The sequence below is a fragment of the Xiphophorus couchianus genome, chromosome 18, assembly GCF_001444195.1.
Source record: "Xiphophorus couchianus chromosome 18, X_couchianus-1.0, whole genome shotgun sequence".
NCBI lineage: Eukaryota > Metazoa > Chordata > Actinopteri > Cyprinodontiformes > Poeciliidae > Xiphophorus > Xiphophorus couchianus.
In genome coordinates, this window is record NC_040245.1 from 13672483 (window position 1) to 13684599 (window position 12117).

Sequence of the window (12117 nt, forward strand, 5' to 3'; positions counted from 1 at the left end):
CACGACGTCACTCTTTGATTGGTAGCAATTGGCTTTCTGTAAACCTTACAGAAAAAATATGGAGTATAATCAAGAGGATTACTTTTCCATTGGTGTTAAGTTCAAAATTCTAATTAAATATTATTTGAATTTTCAGGGAAACTGAATTATATATATATATATATATATATATATATATATATATATATATATATACAAACATGGAATATATATATATATATATAATCTGTAAATAAACTTTCCATGTCAAGTTTACTTGTATAGAATAATTTAACAAGGAAATTCAAAGTTTTTTATGAGAGAAAAACACAACGCAATAAGCAAACATTTTTACATGACATTGGTAAAATATGGAAAAATAAGACATAGTTGTAATCGGGGTGGAAATTGAACATTGAAATTGAAAAACTTTTACTGGCCACTCAGACATTTGATCAGCCACTATTTTTTTTTTGTTTTGATTATAAACCCCACAAGTACAAGCACATTTTATAAAATATATGACTTATTCTGAGCTCTATAAAAACTGATTTGTTGACAAGAAGTTTACTTCACATGTACTTATACAGAATAATTTAACATAAAGCACGGACATCTTAACAGAGGTGTAGTGCAGTAATTGCTAACGGCAAACTTTAACTACACATCCCTAACATTCTTCCAGTCATTTCTATGTTGAACATTTCCACATTTTGGCTACAACTACCCCACATAGTATTTAGTGAAGATGTGTCTAGTCAATTTTAAACATTTTTAAATGGTATCAGTAACTGTTTTCTAACTGTTCTATTCGTTTTCCCTTACTTAATACATTTTCTGTTGAAATTCACAATTATTCTTATTACTAAAACCATCTCAAAACGTGTTCATTATTAATTCCACGGGCCGTCATTATTCCTGTGTTATTCAAGTATTTTTCTATCTTCCTGTTAGGTGTGTTAGCTTTTTCCTCTCCCGGACACACACACTTGCATAAAACGCTGCCTCTTTATGAAGAACCTCTTACCGGGCAGCAGCAGCTAATCTGAACTCTTCCTCAATCTGTCCCACGTCATGTCTTCCTCATCATCCTCCTATGATGATAATAAATCCCCTGAATAGTTAATTCTCCTTCCTTCTCTGGTCCTTGGACTGCTCCAGCGGTAAAAGTTTATGTGGTAAACATATCGGACAGTTTGACATGTTTTTTTCTGAATGGGCTTATGCGCTTTTTAGCTTTTGTTGTAGTTTTTCTGACCCATCCTGTCTCGTATCCGCTCACTTTTCTCGGACTCCGGTTAGTTGAAATGGCTCTATTTATAACCTCGGGGAGGAGGGGCAGGCCAAGGAGAACCGAGGTATTTTATTGGATAAACCCAATGTCCGTCAATAAAATCAACCAATCAGCTTTCTCTGTTGATAAAAATGATATTTAAGATACGTTTTTTATTTGTTAAATTATGACGACCTAGTGCCACCCCATATACAATATATATGTGCATCAGTCTGCACTCCAGACGGTCTGTCTTCCCCTGGACAGAAGTTCAAACTGAATGCAGTTATTTTTTTCTGTTCAAATTGTCAACCTGCCACAGTGGCGGGTGTGTTGCTCCAATTTAAAAGCCACTTCAAACTTTTGCCCGCATTTGACCAGTGGCGGGTGCTAATTTCCACCCCTCGTTGTAATTCACCATAGACCTAATCTGTGCTGTTGAATTTCTGCAGGTGAAGTTTTGCAGTAATGTAAAAAAAATCCAATACAAATAATTACACAGAATAAAAAATCTGTTTTAAATTAAATGTTTAAAATAAGTCTTTATGATGAGACTATTTATCTTCCATAGGTACAGCAGGGATTTATGTATAAAATTCTTGCAGCCTATGTTTAATGTGCAGTGTAAAATATGCAAATGTTAGAGGTCATTACAGTATCTTTTAATTAAATTAATAGAAATCTTAGTAAAACCTGAGAATGGGTGAGGGTGTCTGATGTTAGATCTGGAGGGACTTCCAGGTCCAGACTAACAGGCTACTTTGGAACAAAGAGTCATAAAATCTCGGAACAAATGGTCAGACATTGCTCAGACCTAGCTTCCAGAGTGTGTACAGAATGAGTGTGTATGAGAAATAAATGAAAACAAAAGGGTGGGGAACACAGATATGAGCGCATAGCTTGATTTTTAGTGCATTCAAACACTGCTTTAGACACAAATAACTTCAAACAGACTGCAACACTAAGGCATCAAATGGGAAAATAATCACAGGACAAAGTCAAGTCTTCAGCAAGAGGCATCAAATAAACATGTATATAAGAAAAACAACTGAATTGTCCAATTCAGCTGTCTGTTTCAGCTCAGACACATAAACAAAACTACAATTCCTACTTGTGATTCGTAATGATGTCCGGTGGCTGGTCCAGGAGAAAGATTCAATAGCTCATTTAGTCAAATGTTCGTTTGAGTAAATAGATGTCCAACATCTCTCTACCTTCATAAACCGAATATTTAAACGATAAATAATTTTCAGCTGCTGCACTTGTTCCTGCCGTCTGCGTTTGAATAAATACATTCAGTCTCTCTTTCATCTCTGTCACTTCTGCCTCATCCTTCATTTACCCTCTGGAAAAAAAAAAAAGCATAATATCCTTAGTTTTAGGAACATGACGTCGAGCTGGCTTCCCTGGTGCTAATTACAGTAGCTGTGGATTAACAGCCTAATGTGCTGGGAATATGGGTAATGAGCAGTGGAGCTACTTTGAACTGAGAGGCAGCTACAAAGCCGATAAATTGTACAGTTAAAACAACATGCAAAATGGGCCATTACTAACTAACTACTATGACAGGGTATATTTTTAGTCTGGGAAACAGGTGTTTTTCTGGGTTTTTTTGTATGGATAACTAGGTGGTGGTGCCTAATGCAACAACAAAAACCTCTTACGTTTATTTTACTGTAAGCTTATCTAGAACCAAGAAAGAGTATTAAACCACTATTTTTATAATACTTTGCTTCTAGAAGGCTATGTTTGTAATTTATCAAAGTTGTCATCATAAATATTTCTCTAGTTTTATTACTGTACCTGCCCATAATATGTAGTGATATAATATGTGAAACAAAGTTCTGAGGGAGGATCTGAGAGAAACATCATCCTTTTGTGAACTCATCTGCTATAAATCCAGGTTTCATCTAATAGTTTCTGGATAATACCTTCTTGTTACCAAAGTAATGTTTTATGGATGTCAAACTATTACTGTTTACTATTTACAAATTTATTTGCTAATGTGTTTGTGTTGAAAACGCACTGATTGGGCATGGGAAATCTAGCAGCTATCCCTATATGACCATGAGTAATGGAAAGGTAGAGGTGCACATAGATTTAATGGTACATTCATAAACTGTAACAATAAATCACACTTCCATTGTACTGAATCTTCCACAACTGGTTTAGGACTATTTAAAGCAGCATGTCCTACAGGCATAATCCAAAAAGGAACATGCAGAATCTTGAATCCAAAATTATGTGCAAACTGTAGCACAAAGTTTAAAAGTTATTGCATTAGGGTCAAAAAGTCAGCAGGAAAGGTTTGGCGGCTCAACACATGTTTTTAAACATCTTTTTTTTTTTTTTTTTTTTTACATATTCAGAGAATAAATACATTTCTGCTTAACTGATGTTTAAATGTGGGCCACTTATCCACTTTCAGTTGTCGTTTTAGGAAACACACTGTTCTTTAATTAATCCACCTGTTTTTAAGCTCTCTACATGAGTGAAAAAGGTTGCAATCAGCTATTACATCTACAGCTTAGGCTAAGACAGAGGTATAAAAAATAAAATCTTCAAGTTCTTAAACTTGCGATATAAGTCAGCAAAGTTATCGCAGATCCTTCGTCCCAGTAGCTGTCAGATTTTACAACCGTCACTGCTCCCAACAAAATCAATAAGTATTTGCATATGCTGGCATTTGCACAATCATCTACTCTATTCTTACTCACTTTATAAAAAACCCACTTCTGCTGTTATTGTACATTTGTTTTTTTCTGTATTGATATACGGTATTTTAAATACTCTCTTTTTTTAATGTTCAATAAACGTGCATATTAAGTAAATTTTTTAAAAAGAAATCTGACTCAGTTGCACATCCCTTGGATTTCTAGTCTGATATTCCTGTTTCTAATAACTGCACAGTATTTTTGTTATAGTCTTGTACATGTTATTATTATTATTGTTAGTCTTGTTTTTAATATACTGTTTTAACACTTATATTTTTGTATGAACTTGTATGTCTGATTTGCTGTTATGCTCTTCTCTTTTGCTGGGCAATGAAAGCTGATTCTAGTCTACTTATTCAGCTTTTAAATCCCTTTTTCTAAATTTGTATAAATTTGTCATATCTACTATACAACCATATGCTATGGAATATAAATTTTACATTTTGGTAAACCAAGTTTATGTGTTGAAAATACAGGACAGAAAACGGATGGACAGAGTTTGGTATGCTTGGTATGCTCTGTCCTACTGCATAAGGACAGAGTGTGTTGGTTTTTGGTGTAATGTTGCTGCCTCTTTGTTTATTTTTCCAAACCTAGTGATTGTGCATTATAACCCCATCTTGGGCTTATAATGCATATAATATATTGCTCTAACGCCATGTCATCACCTTCAAGTATGTGACATACTTGGAGAGGTGATGGAATCATTACAGTACACACATTTACTATAGTCACATTACTGTCAGGTCTCTAATATGACATATAGCACCAAGTCTATATACCTGGCAGATTCATATTGTGAGTAATCTTTTAATTTTACCAACAAGCTTGTTCAGACTTGAAATAACAACCGTTTGGACTGACTTGGCCAGAGTCTTGACTAGAGTTTGATACAGAATCTGTGGAGAAAACTAAAGCTTAGGGGGATGGCAAAAGATCATTCATACCTCAAAGAATTAAACCTCATTACCAAAGACAAATCATCAAAATTTAAGTGGAAACGTGGAAAATGCTGGTCAGCATTTACATGAAAGCTTTTATTGCTGTATTGCAAATATATATTTGCATTGGATTTTAAGAAGACTATACATAAACTTCAACATGCTATTTTCTTAATACAACATAAGTATTTTTATGTTTTTACATTTTTTCATAAATTGCTTGTGAAAAGCCTGCCTTATTTCCTTTCAGAAAGAAACTTCATGTATGAATGAAAACCCTTTTAAAATCTAAATCTGTTGGAGGTATGAAAATTTTGAGCTTAACTGCATGCGTGCTATATATAGCATTTCTAATCCTCTTGTTAATGTTTTTTTTTAATATATAAATCTGTAGTCTGTGGCAGCTTGGGTTTGCTGGAGGTCAAATTATGTACTTTACTTTGGATTGCGTGTTAAGCAAAAACAACACTGTGGAAAGATCCATCTTCTTTGTTGCAACAAAAAAAAAAAAAAATCACTCTGACAGATTATCAGTAATTAAAACGAACATAGACCTGATGGGACACGCTTTTAATTTGGACTTTCAGTAATTAATTCATGTGTGTTAATCTCTAAGTTCCTCCACTGCTCAGTAGTAGAGGATGACATTTTATAGTTCAAGAAATATTAAGTTCTCTTTTATGCATGCACTTCGCTAGACCTAAATTATGACCAAATAAAAAAAGCCCACTATAAAATATTTAAAAGGCATAACCTGACATAGTTTTTACTGACTGCATGTGCATTTTAGCGTTTCATTAATTTATTATTTGACTACTTGAGAAAGTGCCTGTGAATCTGATTTGCCCCCAATAAGAATCTATGTACTAACAAAGGCCTTTCTTGGGAATGCTAATGTGATCATTATCAAACCACAAGGATGCCAAATTTTCTGCTCTGTCTTTAGAAACCCCTCATAAAGCCAGGGTCTGAACTGGGAGGAGGGAAAAATGCCCTTTTTGTTGCTGTCTGTGTTATTTGTTGCTACAGGGGTCTCACTGCTATTCTTATTCTAATTGAGGTTCTCCTTTTCCGTTTCTCCCATGCAAACTCTGGTTCCCAGAGCGAGGACCCCAGTCTCTCACTGAGCCACTGCCACCCAGACAGCTAGGCTGAGAGGGAGGCAGCGATGGAGGGAGGAGTCTGGAGCTCCATCCACTGACTGCTGTGTGTGCTGTAAGTGGGATGAGCAAGAGAGAAAGAGAGGGAGAGGAAAGAGAAGAGGAGGAGGAGGTTGGGAAGGGGGGGCAAGTGAGGGCTGGAGACTGAGAATGGATGGGGAACGCAAAACAGTGCGAGCGAGAGAGGAAGAGTGAACGTGCGTATTCTGAAAGTCAGCAGTGAGGACGCAGAAAGTCCACAAGCTCACATCAGCAGAGGAGAGAGCGTGAGGCGGATCGGGGCACCCAGCCACTCTGAAGAGTCAAACACACAGCAAAGAGCCGTTGAGGGAGAAGGAAAAGAGGAAGAGTACGTGGAAGAAGAGAAGGACAGAAAACAGCTTTCCTCTGGTAAAAGAGAAAAAAAAAGAGGAGACACCACTGAGGGACTGTAGTATCGTCCAGAAGCGCACAGGAGCACCGTCTCATCTTGTCAATTTCTTTGTGCCTGCCAACTCCAATTTCACACTCGCCTACTGTTTCCCGTAGGTTTTGACCTCTCCAATCTCCCCTGCCATGATCTCCTGGGTGCTCCTGCTCCTGTGGATCTCCGGACATAGTAAGTTTTCCCCAGATAAACTTGCTAATTTTATGTCATCTTCCTTGCTTGCGATGGCTTTGTGACTTTCTGGCTGAGAACCTTGTCCTCTGACTTTATCTCTGTGACATGTGAGCTTTTTGTTGCCTTCTGTGTTTTCTTTTGACCGGAATTCTGCATAGTACTGCCATGTGCACTTTGATGTCTGATGCGAACAGGAGAGGAGGGAAAATGTCTGTGGATCCTGTGGTGTGGAGGTGCCACTTTGTACATGTGGGGTTTGTGTAGCTTTCAGACACTGAACGGCTAAATACTTCCTATGTGGCTTTATTATTCCTGTCACACACTCTCAAACAAACACACACAGAAAGCCCTTTAACCCCAATCGGGTTCAGTCAAGCGTTCACTCCTTCGTCACATTGTTTTGAGCTGACAGCCCCCTCCCCATTGAATCCTGCTACGGGGGGTCTGGTTTAAAGAATGGAGTCTGAAAAAGTTAACAGACCATCAGAGGTCAGAGCTTGGCAGCTAGAGCCTTTCGGACAGTGTCTGTTGTATTTATTCTTGGACAGTCTTTTGGTCGATAGAATGAGGATGGTTTAGTTGTATTCCCTGATTGCCACCAGGTGGTTGTCTGAAGGGGAAGTGAAAAAGAATAAAGGACCAAAGTACAGTCAAACTCTCCACCTGCGATGCATGGACGGCTGAGTTAGGCAGCGGCTATTTGTCACTTCACGACATCACACCGACACACAGCAAGCTCGCTCCGGTTTGCACTTCTCTGGGGTCAGGGTCAATGACAAAACCACTTTCTCAGGTTCATCCCCGTTTGGTCTGAAGGAATGTTGATTTTTCCAGACAGAGATGTAACCTTTGATCTGGAGGAATCACTGAAAGCATGCTAAATTCCTCTCTGCCTCAATCTGCAGTGACTTTGTTGACATTTTTCGCGGCAGCCTACGACTCAGTCGGGTGCACGCTGCTAAAACAGCGGCAACACATAACACTCGGTAAACAAATCATTTGCTCCGTCGCTGACTTCAGCTGTTCCACGTCTTGATTTATCGTCTGTAACGCAGAACATTGCTTATAAAACACAACAAATTTACTCAGAGTATGTTTTCCGCTGACTGAATTTTTATGTAGAAACTGTTTGGAAATCATTCATCAATTTGAAACTGACGGGGGGGCTGGAGTTTCTAAGCATTGCTCAGCATCTCTTTTAAATGGACAGCTTTGGATTTCTTGTATCGAGACAGTGTGAGGATGGCCAGAGTTGGTTAGTGTTGCAGGACAGTTACAGAACATCACACTCCGCACCTTCAAAGCTGCGTGCTTTTGCTTTGCTGCTTTGTGGTCCCCCTGAATTCACCATCAACTCTTCCTGTGCCATCTGCACTTGCACAAAAATACATGATCATCCATTGGTTTCCTTTCTTCCACTGTATTATGCATCTTCTAAATTTGCTTCTGCTGCTGCTTTCTACATTCGAGAGAAAAAGTGTGCTCATTTATAGTTGTAATGGACTTCAGAAGCTGATGCTTTTATTTTTTTATGTAAGCGCATTTTACCTTAGTTTATTAAGCTTCGTACATCACAATTTCATGCACATATCATCACAGGTTTAGTCCCAGTCCTGGGAACAACTAACACCATATCTCATTTAACTGGAATGAGATAACTACTGCAACTGGACTGAAATAGGATTGCGGCGCATTTCAGCAAAGTCAGTTATTACCATAATATAAAATATCACTTCCCCAGCCAGGTAAACAAGATATAACGACCGACCGTCTCTTTGCATGCCTCGAGGGAGAAAGAGAAGTGCTTCCCCAAAGCTTTCTGTTGTACAAATTACGGCTCTGTTTATGTGTCGAGCCGGTGTCAGCAGAAAGCTGCGGGGGAAAAAGAAACAATCTTGTTTTTATGAACAGGGGGAAAGAGAGAGTTGTCGTCCAAGCAGTCATATACTTACTTATACCCAGCTGTCCTGTGAGACAGCCACAAAGAGTGTGAAAATGAGGGACTGAGTAGAAGACACAGGGTTCTTATTCAGACAGAAAAAGTCTGGAAATACACGGAAATTGATTTGTTTTCCAGGGTTAGATCAGTATGAAAAACAAAAACAGAGTAAGAGAGTATTTCCCATCTCATTGTCTAAATCCATCTATCCATCCATGTTTCCATTCTTTTATTCCTTCCTTTTTGTCATGACTTTAATATTTATGTTTAAAGCATTAAATTCATCCATTCTTGTCCATACTTTACGTGCACTTTGAACTCTGGAAAATTAAGATACAAAGTTTTGAATTTTGACATGAAACATGTATGGTATCTAAAGACAGAACATGAGAGAGGATTCAGTCTATATGAAGAAGAACAATGCTGTTTTTTTCCTCCCATAACTTTGAGAAATAAATGGCCCAAAACGAACATGTCGAAGGGAGAGAATAAGGACAGGGAAAGGTGTTCGATCTGCTCCCCAGACCGAGCGTGTGCTGTTAGCACATCTAGGGCACCTTCTCTCTGTGCTGTCACCTCTCCAGCCTGTGACGGATGACACAGCACCAGTCGGGAGGATCATGGAGATGGGTCTCGAGGAACACATTCACCTCAGGCCAAACTTGTTCACTACAGCATCCATCTACTCTCACCACCACCTCCATCCCATCTTCCAATCTTTGCAACATCTCAGATTCTTAACGTGGCTCTCAGTGTCATGATTTTTCTCCTCACCTTGCGGAGGATCACTTCTTTGGTATTTGCTCTTTATTCCATTCCATTCCATTTTTTTCCAGAATTTTTTTTATTTATTTGCCAAGACAGGGATTGAGTGCCCTGTCTTGGTGGGTGAATTGTGGGGGTTATAGGAGAGCCTTATACCTGTGTAGTAGGAAAAGGCTCAGAAGAACTCCTGCTCTATATGTTTGTGAATTAGAAGGAAATTGACAGAAAAAGTTGCATGTTGTCTCATTAAGTGTTTTGAATCCGCGTTTTAAATGACGTAACACACAACTTCCCTTGGCTTATCATTTAGTCAGGCAGCCTTAAACAGAAGCTGTGCCCACTAGGGGCAGAGTGGCTGCACAGGAATTAAAACTCAATCTTCTTAAAAGTCGCTTGTCCCTTCTAGTCCTCCTCCACCACCTTCATTATCTCTCACCCCCTCATCCATCTCTTGTCAGAATCCCTGACTTTGCCACCTGTAAGCTGTTTCTTAGTACTGAAAAGCATGTCTTAGTACCCCCCACATTTACCTTTATGTCATTTACTGCTGTCTATTAACTGCTGTCTGACGACTCTAAATCCTCTTTTCCTCAGCCAGCTTTGATACATATTTCTCAACCAAGGAATAATTAAATGTCTTCCCAATGTTGTGTTTGGACGTGGATTTTTATTTAAAAACAACAAAAAAAAAACTACAAGTTTTTTTTTGTAGTCCAAGTTGGTAGTCCAAGTTTTATAGATATATACAGTATATATTTTTAAAGAACAAAATGCACAGAGATTTTTTAGCCAGTTTCTGAAGTTTCAAAATTTTGTGAAGCCCTGACCTGCCAACATTTTCTCTTTTTACAAGCTGGATTGTAGTGAACAAAATTTTTTGGCATAACTGACAATGTAGAAATTTACTATATCTCAACATTTTAACTTTTCTTCTATGAGATGGTGTAAAAAAATCATATATGTTTGAGTAGAAAATTTTCTAACATGCTTTTGTTAGATTGCTAAATAACCAACTTATTTTTGTAAACAGTGATTGACTATTATCTATGTTAGGATCATAAGCAATGTTACACTGTGTGTGTGAGTGAGAGAGCACTCTCCACACAGCTCAGCAATAAAGGAAGTGTTTTACAAAAATGTCATAGACCAGACAAAATTATTACTCAGTTGACGTTCTAAACTCTTATTAGTGACTGTTGTGAACTTTAGTCTTTTTATTATTTACATGTAGAATGCTTATTTATTATTGAGCAACCTGATTACCAGATTAGCAAGATTAGTGCAGCTAGTATGTTATGAGCTAACAACACACTTTGTGTTATAGCAATCTAAAAGAACACGCCCAATATTTTTTTTTTAGAAGTTTCAAAGTATTTTTACATTTTCATTGACGTTTTTTAACACTTCACTGACACTGAAAGCACAAACTTTGAGGATTCTTCCCTCAACTTCCACACTAAAAGAACTTTGTTCTCAGTGAGATTCCATAGCACATATGTATGGTGCATTCAATGATCAGAAAAAAAGAAAAAAAAATCTGATTTTTAGTTTCTGACTGGCCAGTTCCAGATTTGGACTAGGACAAGTGGATAAAATTTCCCAATATCAGTGAAGGATGCAAGATGGATGGAAAGTTTTTAAAATATTAACAAGTAAAGGATCAAGTTACCTACCATGTTTATGTTGGATTTTTAAAACATGGATACATTTTGTTGCCTTTCCAATTGCCTTGGCCTTTAGAGGCAAGAGTCAGAAAATGCTGTTAAAATGCTTTGCTTTATAAAAGAGTAATGGGATTCAAAACAGTTATTATGCACCATAGGACTCATACAAACACATCCTTGCCTTAATACTATGACTTTCCCAACTTGCACCACAGCCATGCAGTGAGTGACACATGATGTCATCAGCTCATAATGGAGCCCAGTGGCATGTAGTTTGTTTTCTTGTTTGTGCTGCATGTCCCATCAAGGCTAGCCAGCTTAAATCACCTCAGTCGCTGTGACCCCTGCTCATTTCTGTGCCACGATAGATTAAGCCCACTGTAATCCCTCTGAGCCCTGTTGGATATTTATGGTAATAAGTAAACATATGAATAAATAATCGTAGAAGCTGCCGTTGGACAGCTGGAACTTGTAAGTCCCAATGTTTGTCAGGAGCCGGGTGACATTCAAAGGGATGCAGTTTCAAAGGAAAATCAATTGCATTTAGACGACAGTGGAAAAAGGAATCAAAAAGACTGTTCTGTTTGATGGCAGATAAAACTTTTAAAAGAATATACTGGTCATAGAGTAAATGTAGGGACTACATAACACTGCGCTGACTGGGTTCAGCTTGAGCAATATATGGGTTTATACACTAACAGTAGAGTGGACGGGATTCAGGTCAGCGAGGAAAAGGAAAAAAAAAAAAAGATTAATTTGAACTCTTCCAGGAAAACTGCTTCTTGTTATTCAGTCAGTCAACAAAATCAAGCTGTTTACTCTTATGTTTCATTATCTATCTTGAAGACTCTCTTTTCAGGCCAACAGTTGTCTTTAATACCAACCAATCAAACCCAAGCTCTTTTCTCATCTCCCTCTCTCTTTTCTCTCCCTGAGACTCCGCCGCTGGATCTCATTCCTCAGGGATGAATTTACCCAGATTGGAGCACTCAGCAAAAGGGCATTATCCCGGATTACATGTCTGTTGGGCGGCAGTGTTAAGTAATTCAACCAGATGCCGTTGTGATCACTGGGTCACCTG

General features: G+C 38.0%; 1 protein-coding gene across 8 annotated transcripts in view; it reads left to right on the forward strand.

Moving 5' to 3' along the window:
- Nucleotides 1-12117, forward strand: part of kirrel3b (kirre like nephrin family adhesion molecule 3b) — a 220662-nt gene that overhangs the window by 26726 nt on the left and 181819 nt on the right. For 5 of the 8 annotated variants that reach the window (XM_027999135.1, XM_027999137.1, XM_027999142.1 and 2 more), the window contains exons 1-2: nucleotides 6184-6457; nucleotides 6596-6665. In XM_027999135.1, the coding sequence (XP_027854936.1) occupies nucleotides 6623-6665 (43 nt within the window). In that variant the 5' untranslated portion in view covers nucleotides 6184-6457; nucleotides 6596-6622. Of the gene's footprint in view, nucleotides 1-6009; nucleotides 6123-6183; nucleotides 6458-6595; nucleotides 6666-12117 lie in introns of those variants that run through there. The other 3 variants (XM_027999136.1, XM_027999138.1, XM_027999144.1) reach the window with 3 other exon arrangements.